The following is a 13535-nucleotide window of genomic DNA, read 5'->3' as shown; positions in this document are numbered from 1 at the left end:
ACAAAACAGTTAAGGGAACAAATATAGATACAATATTTTGTAAGATCTATTTTAAGGATAATAATTTATATTAAAAATTATAAAATTTAACACAAATATTATAATTTTCAATAGATTATTATGGATATCTGTCAGATCCATGCAACGTGTCTCGGTTTTTGCAGTATAAATTCGAGCTGGTGAGGTGAGTGGTGAACTAGTTAGTTAAGGGAAACAAAAAGTGAGTACTATTGCACCATGTAGCCAGCAGAGACACAACAAGGTCCAAGGTCCAAGGTCCAACTCTAACTGAGGGTAAGAACACAGCACATTATTGTGGGACCCACTTAGACCCACAACGTTCAGATATTCTGCATTACACAAAGTTTACCCCACCAACTAGTTTACTCATTTCTGTATGTTATCTAGATTTCTTTATCTTTTGATGAAGTGGGACAAATTTTCATGGTGGTACTCTCTTAATTATTTACAATTCTGTAAATTGTAGATATGTTACAGGAATGATTCTCTCACGCGAGATAATCGGTAATGTACAAATTTTATATTTATCTGTCTTTTCATAATTTTTTAAAGGGTTTCACTTATTCAATGACCATCAAGAGAGACATAAAAACAAAATTTACACATGACTTTGTTATATGAAATTTCAACATTAAAGCACTTAACTCAGATTTTGAAGCTAATTTAGGATATATATATACACAACTTTGAATGCATGACAGACATGCAGGGTAAATTAACAGAACAGAATTCCTCATAGTAACGTTGAAGGGATTACTATGATTTTGGTAGGAATTGGCAGGGTTTTCTGTTGGCTAAGTTGCTTCCACTATTGGCAATGACTGAAGAAAAATTAATGTGCATTTATTTCGTCCTTGGAAATGAGGGATGAGTTTGCTTTGGTTAGATGCATTAATTATACAAGGCAGCGGATTCAACTGATAACTCATTGCGCTTTGACAAATGAGATATTGTATCTGGAAATCCTTTTTTTGAAAGAGAAATTGATTTGGACCATTGTTATTTTTTTATCGATTTTTTAATTTTTATTTAAAGAGATACAATAAAAATTTATTATAATAAATTTTCATTAAAAATTATATAATATTATTAAATTTGATGTATTAATAACCGTAAATGCTATCATCTATAAGACAAATTTACTCCTATTTTTTTTATAAGATACATTTAAAAAAATAGTGATCTTTATTTTAAAGTACTCTTTCCTGTTTGAAACATAAATAAAAAATAACTAAATTGTACTTATTAAGAAAATTAATTAATTTTATTTAATATTCTTAATTTTATAAAAAAAATAAAGTTCGTTTCCTAATATATCTTTTATAATGTTTATTCTACAGACAAAATCACTTATAAAGATAATTTAATTTTTTTATTAGCATTAAATGATATCATTTAATAGCTGAAGTTTAATTATAGGCTTAAATGTCAATATCAAAGATAAAAAATGATTTTTGAGAAAGAGTTAAATTATGGGGCTTATTTTAAGTAAATTTTTCTCTTTCTATTTGGAAATTGTATATAACTGTTGACGTCATATCTCAAGAATAAAAATAATTATTAAAAATAAAACATAAATTGATAAAGAATATTTTGAAAATAAATTTATTAAATAGTGTAAAATATTTAAAAATTTGCTTATATTTTATATTATCTTACCTCGTATTATATTTTACTGTATTTTTTTTTTACTTGTCTTTAATAAATGGAGTTGATGAAAATCTAAATCAACACTAATAAAGATAAAATTTAATAATATATTTAAAATACAATCATATTAGATGAAGTTAAAATTATTATATTAAAATGCTTTAAAAAAATAAAAAAAATTAATTAACTTTAACTATTTTTATTAGTCTATGTAATTAATCTTAACGTACAATAAAAAAAATAATATTTGTTAATTTTTTATTTTTTAGACACTTGTTAAAAATTAATATTTTATTAATTAAAAAATTTAAATTCATTTTTTAAATAGGATAAAAAAACATGATAGTTTTATTATTATATATTAATAAATAAGATATGATAAAAAAAATTTATAGGCTTATTTTATTTTATTATTTAATATAAATTTTATCTTATAAAATATATGAATTAGAAACAAAATAAATAAAATATATCTAATTTATTATTTTATTACATATTAAATATAAAATAATATAAAAATCTATCATACTCGTATTATATTTTGTTTTTATCATATTGTATTCTTTTCCATCTCATCCCATTAACCAAATGATGAGTATTTGGTAATAAGAACCATTAAATTTATTTATGAAGATATATATTATGTAACAAAATTTCAGCGACATCTACTTTTTAATACTGAGTGTTGCTTTACAGAATATAGTATGGGGATATGTTATAAAATCTATGAAGGTCATGATCTTTAAAGTATATTTTAATATTTATTTATGTCTTTTATGAACACAACCTCTACTCATTGTTTATTTTTATTTTCAAATATTTTTACTTTTAATATCACTTCAATAATGTTCAACTTCTTCTTTTCAAAGTAAAACGATAATTAATAAAAGTATTTATATATGTTTAAACTTAATTGGAGACAATTTAGAAACTTATTGATTTCACATACATCTTTGTTTTATCTAATTACATATCTATATATAAACTTACTTTAAGATTTATTTGATAAAATTATCAACTATTAAATTGATTGCAAAATTATATTGAGTAAGAAATAAATAATGAACAATCAACTATTAATTATATGCGCAAATTTTTAAAATTTTAAAAGAGATCAAAATACAATCACGATTTTGTTAAAACATGCCAATCTTGCCTCATACTCCAAAAGACTAAATATTACACCATAATACAGAGAGAAACTGAATGGTTAACTTTCCCTAAGAACTTTTACCAAAGTGACCCAAGTTTTTTCGAAGACTGCTAAATTAAATCTCAACCTTTCATTCTCATTTATGAGGTTTTACACATACTATTGTGTAGCCTCTTCCTCCGATCCTGCCCCCGTCCAAGAAAACCAAAAACAAAAACTTTATCAGTATACATGTTGTAGACTGAATCTAAAGCAGTAGGTGGAAATTTATATGGATTTGAAAAGAGCATAGTATTGGAATTAGATCTAGTCTAACTCAACATCTCTAAAAGCTAATTTTTTTAAAAATATTCCAAGTATTTAAGTAATATTTTAACCATATTGGCTAATCTTAGACATTTTAACAATATAGACTAGAGAGTTAGAGTATGTTTAATTTCTATTTTGAAAACAGTTTTTAATTTTTTAAAATTAAATTAATTTTAAAAAATTAAAAACTGTTTTCAAAATGGAAATCAAATATGCTCTTAGTTATGAGTCTTTCAATTTTAAAATTTAGTAAAAAAATTGAGAAAATCATTGCAAATACTCTCAAATTTAGTCCTTTAGGAAATATAACCTCGAGACTAAATTATCTTTCATTCTATTGATGCTTTCTAGTTGTACTCAGAGAAATGGACATGTCAAGAGACAATATAAGATTAGAAAAAAAGTATTAATACTTAAACTCACACATATATATATGCAGAGAGAATATAGAAGTGGTCATAAGTTGAGTTCAACAAAAATAAAATCTAAAATGATCAAACTTAACTGATATAGGTTTGTCAATGTCCTTAACTTAACTAGCCCTACCTGAATGAATGTGATCACACTAGATCAAAGACTTAAATAACTTTTCAATCTCTTTTGGGCTTTGTGTTTTTAGTATTTATTTATTATTTTTAGTCCTTTTATTTTATTAGTTTTTATCTACCTTTTTTAGTCTTTATTTTTTTCAATCGCTATTTTGATGATTTACTATATGTTTAGAAATATATTAAAAGATTTATGAACGTAAACATAGATTCAATATAAAATTTATAACTAATAACGTTTATTTTAACATAAATTTATCGTCCCTTTAAACGTGGATACAAAGACTTACTAAACCTGGACATTCAAACCAATCCCAAGTTTTGGTTCGAGGATCACACGCCTCATAAGCTTGGGATTTGATTACTTGAATGATCTATCATCTATATGCATATATGGCCATGATTTTAATTACTTCCTTCTGCAGTATTTCCATTTATATACGCAAACCCGACCAGGCATGTAAACATAGAAAAGATGAAACTACAGAACTACGCTTCGTTTTCCAGTGTTGTTCTCTCTCTTCCTTACCTTGGAAATCAGCCAAAACAATAAAAACATATATATGTACATGCATGCAGTTGCACATAATATTTACCAGAGACACATATCAATTAATACATTTAACAAAGGAAACAACACAAGGAGACTGATAGCTAAATCTTGGTGAAACTAACATGCACACTTACACACACATAGACATATGCTAGCTGCACTTTATTTAACAGATACACATGCAACACCATGCACATATTCATGAAGCTTCGTCTCCCACCCACACATTAGCTAGCCATGTATGGGTGGCCTACGAACATCAAAATAGTGGTGGCTATTGAGGGTTGGTGTTGGTCCTCCTAAGCCATTCCCATACTTATGATAACTATCATTTCTATCACCACCATCATCATCGTTCACATCATACTCATTCGCTTGGTTATTATTGCTAGAATCAGCAACGTTGGTATTTGCATTTGACCCTCTCATGCGGTGGTCATTTGGGTCACTACCAATGCCCTTTCGACCAAGAACAGTTTCGCTCATTAGATAGCGTTTTGCCTTTGTTCTTTGCTCATTCTCTTCATTCACTGCACCAACTTGCAACATGGTCATCATCACAATACACAAGAGTGCAAGTAATAAGGTCCTCATGATCTTTTTGTTCCCACAACCTGTAAAAGAAATTAATAATAAGCCAATAAAATTAATGAATTTATATATAACTTTAAAAAATAAATACTTGTTGCCCTATTTTAAGCTTAAAGTGATAGCTCGTAAATAACAAAAAAATTAAACATTAGTTAATCGTGGGAGTTATCACCGGTTTTAAAATTTCTGATAATGTGCTAATTAATTAACAATACTAAATTATATTTAAAACATAGAAAACATAATTGAAATATGATTATTTAGACATGTAGACTATGTACTACCAACTTATATACGCTAAATGTTTGAGAGCTATGACCATTGCGCTGCAAAATGTGGCAATTTATAGAGGCGATTGCGTGAAAGTATAGTTGGAAAGACGCAAGAGTATAGTTCCACAGGAAGCACTAAAGATGGCAAAGAATTTGAGTGGGTTTGCCACTAATTCGTGATGCGCTGCCATTCTATCACTTGGCAAGACCACCAAAAATGAAATTATGATTATGATAAGTGATGCAATTTTATGGTTTTTGTTCAATATTCAATCATTAAAGGCAAAATTTCCGCTTCTTGATTTAATAATGGGAGACAATTTTTTATATTTTAATTGCTCCAAATACTGTGACTAGTTGACTGGCAATTTTTACGAACAATCAGATATATATGGTAACAAGGTTTAGTTATGAAATTTGGGTGGAAACAAAGGTAGTTGCTAAACTAACGTGCTACTTCCTACGTTAATAATAATTGTAAACTACTTTTATTAAATTACCACGTGAAACAGAAAAACATAATAATATGTTATCACGCAGTCAACATCAAATCAACAAGCTTGTGAGCGAAGAAATTGAAGAGAACATCATTAAGAAGCCCAAAGAATGATTTTGAATGGGGAGTCCATTAGTTTGGACGAATCTGATCAAACAAATCAATTAAATTTGTTCTTATTCTGTCCCTCAAAGTCTCATTAAATAACAATGGAACTATGGATAATTTATAAACCTTACCCCTTTTAAACCGAAGTGACTTTGAAGGATAAGATTATGCGATTCATGAATGTCAAAACGAATACTGCAAACTTGAGCATAATTTGAATGAAACAAACTATCTATAATTTATAAGTTCAGATTTGAACTATTAAAATCTCATCATTTTTTATTTAGACAATAGTTTTGTGATTCCAGACTTGCCTGAACCCACCAATCTAAGTTTTATCTCGCTTTTTCATTCTTTCTTTTGTTACATATTCTTTTATACACAACTTAATGTTATTTCAGTTAAAAGAGATAATTATCTAGTTTATATTGGGGGTATTAATTCTAAGACTAGTAATTAAAGAATTACTATATTTTGTTGGAAATTCAATTAAACCTGAAACTTCTATTGGTGACAATTTTCTTTTGCCGGTATCTTGTGTAATTTGTTATTATGAGAGAGATGAAATTTCTATCCATAGTGAAGTTGGTGTATTTGCATGCTATAGTTTGTCTTGGTTTCTTGCATGCTATTTGCTTTGTATTTCTGATAGCTAGGTGTTCCTCTCAATTTTATTTTATCTTTTCTTCTTTGCGCAGATAGTGTAGAATACTTTGGGGGGGTTTTTCTCTCAGTCAGATCAGTCTTTGGCGGTTCTTTTTTACTGTGTTTTTTTTTTTTTATAGCAAAAGCATGCTTTATTTTATTTTAGACTTTCGATGAGGTTGTGGGATTTGTTTTTTCATGTCATGTTTTTTTGGGATATGTAGTTACCTATTCTTAGTTGATAAATATTAAATATAATTTGAGATTAAGCTATTTAGTAGAGATATTATTGTATTTGTAAATAATTTTACATTTGTGCCTATATTCATGAGAGTGAAGAATATCAAACCAAATGAAGTTCATTAAAGGATAAAACTCTCTTTAATTATCTACCATCTTCTTTAAGTCTCTGAAAAAAATTTATGTAAAATGATACACCCACTGGCAGAACATCATGGAGGAAGAGGAGAAAGCTGATCCAATTGATCAAGTCTGTATTGGGAGGATGTTCATTTTGACTTGTTGGCATAAAAGCATTAGATTTAGCCGTGCATTCGGCCAATATGTTTTCTTTATCCATACTACACCTATAGGCTTCTTGACTTTGAGAATATAAAGAAAGTTGGAATATTATTAGATACTAGTGATGATACCCGTACATTTTTGTGCACCTACTTATGGCCAGTTGAAGATTACTTGAGATATTAAACGAGATTTGTATTAGGATCTTTTAAACATATATAACATATTTTAAAATATTATTTATATTTACTTTGTATTATATAAAATTAGACTTTAAATTTATGGAATTAAGTTTAAATTTTGAATTGTTTAATCAATAAAATAGCTAAACTATTCATAATACATTTCTTGAAAAATGGAAATAAATTACTATACGAAATATACCTCGATGTAAAAAAAACTTATACATTTGTAAATACTCATTAAATCTAATAGCTTATTACTATATTAAAAAGAAGTTATCTCAAATTATAAATATAATATTTAAATTTAATAAAACATTATAAATAGAACATTAATTTGCTTTATATATATATATATATATATATATATATATATATATATATTATTGAATTTTTTTTGAATCCTGACAAAAATGAGGCCTTAGATTAGACACCTTAATTGCCTACGCATAGTGCCAATTCTATGCACCTATAAATCAATGTGAAACGATTAGCTTCTCTTGATGATACAAATCTAACGATTAAACATGTAATGCAATTTTATATTTTATATGTAGTTTAAAAAGAAAAAAATAATAGTTGTTCAATAATATACGATGAGAAATTAATAAATTATTATACTTAGTATTATCAATGAATTGAATAATATTACATAACTTTATTGCATGTCTTAAGCATATGTTAGAAAAAAACTAAATATTTACTTTGGTAAATTTAGCATTACAAGTAAGTGATTTTTTTTTTTTAATGTATGAGTATGTTTTATATGTGGGCCGGATTTAGTTTTAATCCATGTCTTCAAGTTATTCATTTTGACATTATAAATAGGGTTGCGTTTTGCAATGAATTATCCATTTGCACCTCTTTCTAGTTTTATAAATTTTATTTTTCCATATTTTGAAGATCTATTTGATCTTTTATCAGCGTAATTTTTTTACATCGTCAATTAATTAGTAATCATATTTGATATGGCTTTAAAAATGACTAGTATAAAAATTAATAATATTTAATTATATAATAATCTATAATAAAAAAATGGTATAAAATATTTATATTTTCAATGTATTGTAATCAAAATTTATTTTAAAATTATATATTTCATTAATTTTGACATGTACAAATAAAATATTTAAATAATTTTTAATTTATAAAAGTTTGCAAGGTATAACTTGTATCATAGGAACTTTTAGTCTAATAATAAATTTTGGGATGAAATCATTCAACAAAATACTGTTAAATGATATAAAGGTATGCTTAATGTAAGTATACATTACCTAATTTTTGGGTAAAGTTTCACGATTGGTAGCCCTTGTCTTAACATTCACATCCACATATATCATTTGGAATCTCATCTAAAATGTTATCCTCTGCTTTTAATTAACCAATTGTGTTCATACTAATTGATGTGAATGGGTTGAAACTCTACCATACGATGATGAAAAACAGTGTAAAAGCTCGATTAGTAACAGCAGTCGTAGACACTTCGTATAAGTTTATGATTACTGTCACATACATTTTACAGAAGAGTTCAAGTCCCTCATCATTAAGAATGAAAATTATTTTGAAGCAGCTTTAGTTGGGAAGGCCACGCATGATTTAAAGATTATTATTAAGTAGATTAATTTTATAAAATTTTATATAAAAAAAATTAACAGAATTTCATTATATTATTTTATTTTAATAAGTGATATATTTTTAACATGTAAGTTAATATAAAGTTTGAGACAACATACCTACTAATATTTAAATTAAATAAAATCTGACATACATAATCATAAATGTAATATAAGATAATTTAATAATTAAATTAACTAATTTTATAGTTTCTAAAAAATTATTAAATTGTGTAAGTATATAAATATAACACTTAGTATCAATAAATATGTATATATAATTTAAGATAAAATATATAGTTGTAGTTTTATGGATGTTTCTAATAACGAACTGAACTTTGTGTAAATGTATATGGTGATTTTAAATTGTAAAATTCAAATTGTACGAAGTAGGTTTTGTAAAATATATCAAAGTGATAGATATTTTTTTCTTTTACAGTATAAGTCAACAACTATTTTTATCCTCCATTCAGTTAAAAAGTGAAAATAACTTTTTGGATTATTCGTAACGCTTTTAAGAAAAAGTTATATTTTTTACCAAATTACGTTGTTTCAAAATAACTTTTTTCTCATCTGATGATTTTCTTCTGCTAGAGATCATAATACCTAGACCGTCATTTTACTGCATTTTTCCTTATTCAGGCGATTTGAGCACTTCGGCTTTACGATTTATTCAGGACATTAATTACTATAAGTTTACGCTCGTTCGTCACACCTCACAAACTACAGTGTTTGTGGCTGTTTGCAAGGTTGATTCAACAAGTTTAAAGCAAACTTTAAAACATTGTTTATTTTTAACTAATAAAAAATTATATATCTTCATTTATTTTTATTCTTTTAAAATGAAAATTTGCTTTTAAAATTATTATATTTAAATTTGTTTGATATATTTTTCCAATCCTAGACATTAATGTGAAAGGTTTTTAGTCACCCAATAAAAGAAAGGCAATAATATAAAAATACAGCCATAGATAACATCAGGGAAAACAATAAAATTAAAAAAAAAAATGAAACAACATTTCGTTACATTTAATGGATAATAATTTATTTATTTATTAAAAATATTATTAATAAATAAAAGTATTTTTTGGAGTCAAAGTGAAGACTTTTTTTTTCCCTATTTCAAAGTGAAGACTTTATCCGTTTACCTTTAGGACGACACGTACGTACGCTTGCTTGTGTCATTGTTGTAAGTCTTCTAACTCATTAATTTTTAATAAATCTTTTCTTTTACGGAAAGATACATTTTATTGACAAATTTTTAACAAATATTATCACATAACTTAATGTATTTATAACAATAAATACTATAATTTTTCATTAAAAATTACTATTTATTAATTTTTTGTTATATATTCAAAAGCACACAGTAAAATAATTATAAAAGCAAACGCATCTACAATAAGTCAATCAATGAGGGAGAGATGAACTCAGAGGAATACCGTAAGAAGGTACAATCAAATTGGTAAGAGTTGAATGTCTTGCTTTGTTCCACACGTCTTCGATAACTAAAGATCGAAGATACATAATTTTTTAATTTTTAAAGACTACATATAAATAAAAACTATAAAATTTTAAAATATATTTAAGTTTTAACTCTACAGTCCTTGGAATTACTAGAGGTTTATAATGGTTCATTTCACCTTATTACATGCAATGGTAACTTGTTGGGTTGTTTTGTAACTACTCTTTTGACTCACATGTTGTTATATTTAGGGTTGATAAAATAAATGGGTCCAATGAAATCAAACTAATTAAATGTGTCAAAATATAAGTTAAGTATTAGATAGCTTCTCCAATTAGTGCCTTAAGTTAAGAGGATTGTTCCACTTCTCTTGTGTGATAAAAAAATGCAACATGCACCTACGTGATTGGTTTGAGAGTTGACGAAGGTGTAGCTATTGTTCTAATGGAACTACTTGAGAGTCATTGGGCGCAAGAGATTGTGGCGAGGGTTATTGATGTCCAACTACACTATTGAAGGGAATTTAAATTTGTCCTGTTATAACATTATTCTTTAAGGAGTAAGGATGGAGATAACAAAAGCAAATTTATTAAGTTATCATCTTAAATCTCAATCACTTACTGTTTTGTTATTAAATCAATAATTATTATTGTTTTGACTTTGGACTTGGAACATTTATTACAACTGAAGAAGTTTCAATTATTTTTTGGCCTTTTTCTGTGCAAAAAATGACCCATATTTTAGTTTAAAAGGTTTCGGTTTTTTTAATCAACAAAAATAATTCAAAGCAGTGTCATCCCTCTTTAACCATGAAATGATATTGGCTTTCCTCCTTTTTAATTATTATAAAAGACACTGTTCAGTTGTTAAATAAAATAAGTCATAAAAAATGTTAATTATTGGCATTCTAAAAATAAAAATAAAAAATAGTAAAAATTTAATAAAAAATAAATAATTATTTTGTATGAATGTTTAAACTAACTCCTTATAAGTTAACAAAACTCAATGTTTCGATATAGAAAATTAAATGAGAAACAATAAATATATAAAAGTTTATTATCCTTGTATTCAGTACCATTTCGAATTTTCGACGTATATATATTAAAAAATTGAAATTCATCGGATACTGTTCATTTGTTATTCAACTCCCGCCAATGAAAGAGCATCAAACGCCACACAAAGTATTTTTGCGCTCTGCAGAGAATGGCAAGGGAAGATTCAAGGATTTTCCATCCAAAAAGTCTAACAAGGCAAAGCCTAATTTCTCACTGTTTCTTTTATTCTTCTTTTTCCATGCCTTTTTCATTTTTCATATTCAATTTCTATTTTTCATTTCCTTCTCTTACGCCAGATCACAAACAAGAGCTTGAATGCCGCATTTACATCCGTTTCTGAAGATTCCGTGGATTTATCGCCGATCTCTGAGATCTCAGATGCAAATCGCAACGAAGATGTCACGGTAAGTTTGAATATCAGTGTTCTGTTTCTTCCGAATTTTTTTGTGTTGGTTCTTTGCTGCTGTCTTATATTCATATCGATTCGTGTGACACAAAACTGTAAAACGCTACCGAAATATGCTTCCTACCTTGGTAACTGTGTCATTTATCTAATTTAAGCTACTGGAAAATTTTCGATGTGCAAATTGTCTTTATTTATTTAATTTTATGCGTCTGCCAGAATTTATATGCGTTGATTTATCGTTGATATGTATTTGATCTTTAAATGCAACTTTGGTTGCAATTACCAAAATCTAGGGATTGGATTTATTAGGAATTTTGTACTTTTTGGATAGTGGAGGCTTCAACTGTCTCAAATAATTTATATATGTTTCAGAACTTCTTATTGGAAGAACCTTCCTCTGTTACGTTGCTTCCGTCTGATATGACTCCTAAAAATATCGCTGGCACAACGGGAATCGGTTCCACTAATTGTTTTAGTGCCTGTGAGTTGGATAGTTCCAAGTTTGCTTCTGTGGAGGCTGAGATTGCTGTTAATTTTCTCAGAAATGTTAAACATGAGGTCCTCAATTCGGTCAATGATGGTCCCCAATATAGAAAGCTTATGGATGGGATAATTGAGTATGTCATACATGATCTCCATTCGTATACGACCTTGCCAGAGGAGAAAGACCATTTGGCTAATGTGATTTCAATGAAAAATCAGATGCTGTTTCTATGTACCCTTGTTTGGATCATTGGAGTATCAGTTGTTCTTTTCTTCACTTCAGATGTTCATAGCCCTTACAGTGGACCAATGCCAACTTAAACCATTCCACTAAGGTGATATGCATGTAGACTACAGGAGAAGAGGTATAATCTCTGGTTATATGACTTCTTAAATATATCTTAACTAAAAATTCTTAGAAAACATATTGATATGATATCCTTCTTACACTTGAGGTACTTTTGAAATGAATTGCCCTGAATTTGTATTGTCTGCCATTTAAGTTGTTATACATTTGTGAATACATGTAATGATGTGGTTGATCACTGCTGTTAGTGGATGATGTGTATCAGGTGTAGCTTTCGTGATCCGTATAAAGCAATCTTAATTGTGTATGCGTGGTTTTTGTATTTGTGTGTGTGTGTATATGAAGACATTTGCATTTAAAATCACGTTCTTCCTTGGGGTAATACTTCAATGATTTACACTCTTCACTACCCGTTGCTGACATGTAGCTGTAACTTTGGGGCACATGTCACAGATTCTTCTGATTGAGGTTGCAATTATACTATGGTTTTGTTGATTAAGCTAAGCTGCATGAGTTGTCCTGGATTTATGAACAATTTCATACACACACACACAAAAAAAAGAAAACTCAATTCACAGAGAACAATATGATCATTGGCTGTGTTATTTTGGGTAGAGGCAACCAATTCAGCTTCATATAGTATAACCTTGGAGTGCTTTTCTTCGGTCATAGACTCCATGAGATTTCATTGACAAGTTAATTTAGCTTTTTCTTACCCACCTTAACGTAGACTTAATTCTTTATCTAGAATGTATATTCTTTTCTTATCTGTTTTTAGTGGTCTTGAAAATGTATATTCAAACTGTTTCTTTCATCATGTTGTTATCATTCTGGCCTATAGGGTTCGTGCTTTCATGATGATTTTCTGTGTCATTTTTTTGGGCGGGGTATCCTTAACTCTTTGAATTGATGGAAGTGGAATCGGTTTCTTAATTTCTGACACACATGCGCAACATTTGGAAAACCCTGCATTGCATTTTTTTTATTCTAGGAGAAATTATACAATTTCACTATAAGAGTATTTAAGAACTTTTCCAATAATTTGCCCTAGTGGCCGTCACTCCCAACCAGAGAACTCTTGTTTTATCAATGCCTAGTCCCGTGGAAACTGATTCTTAAGTCTTCCTCATGGTGTATTGACACGTCACCTTGAGTC

The 13535-nt window shown here is 27.8% G+C and overlaps 2 protein-coding genes across 2 annotated transcripts; one reads left to right on the top strand and one right to left on the bottom strand.

Moving 5' to 3' along the window:
* Positions 1-4465: 4465 nt before the first annotated feature.
* LOC113853312 lies at positions 4466-4828 on the bottom strand. Its single transcript, XM_027483895.1, has one exon. The coding sequence runs from the start codon at positions 4826-4828 to the stop codon at positions 4466-4468; it is 363 nt and encodes a 120-aa protein (XP_027339696.1).
* A 6454-nt stretch (positions 4829-11282) lies between these two features.
* LOC113852236 (protein SINE3) lies at positions 11283-12393 on the top strand. Its single transcript, XM_027482474.1, has 3 exons — positions 11283-11378; positions 11480-11587; positions 11962-12393. The coding sequence occupies exons 1-3, from the start codon at positions 11283-11285 to the stop codon at positions 12391-12393; spliced, it is 636 nt and encodes a 211-aa protein (XP_027338275.1).
* The last annotated feature ends 1142 nt before the right edge of the window (positions 12394-13535 follow it).

The sequence above is a fragment of the Abrus precatorius genome, unplaced genomic scaffold (genome assembly GCF_003935025.1).
Source record: "Abrus precatorius isolate BTA unplaced genomic scaffold, Abrus_2018 Scaffold10, whole genome shotgun sequence".
In the NCBI taxonomy this organism is placed as follows: domain Eukaryota; kingdom Viridiplantae; phylum Streptophyta; class Magnoliopsida; order Fabales; family Fabaceae; genus Abrus; species Abrus precatorius.
This window is presented reverse-complemented; position numbering and strand designations above follow the sequence as displayed.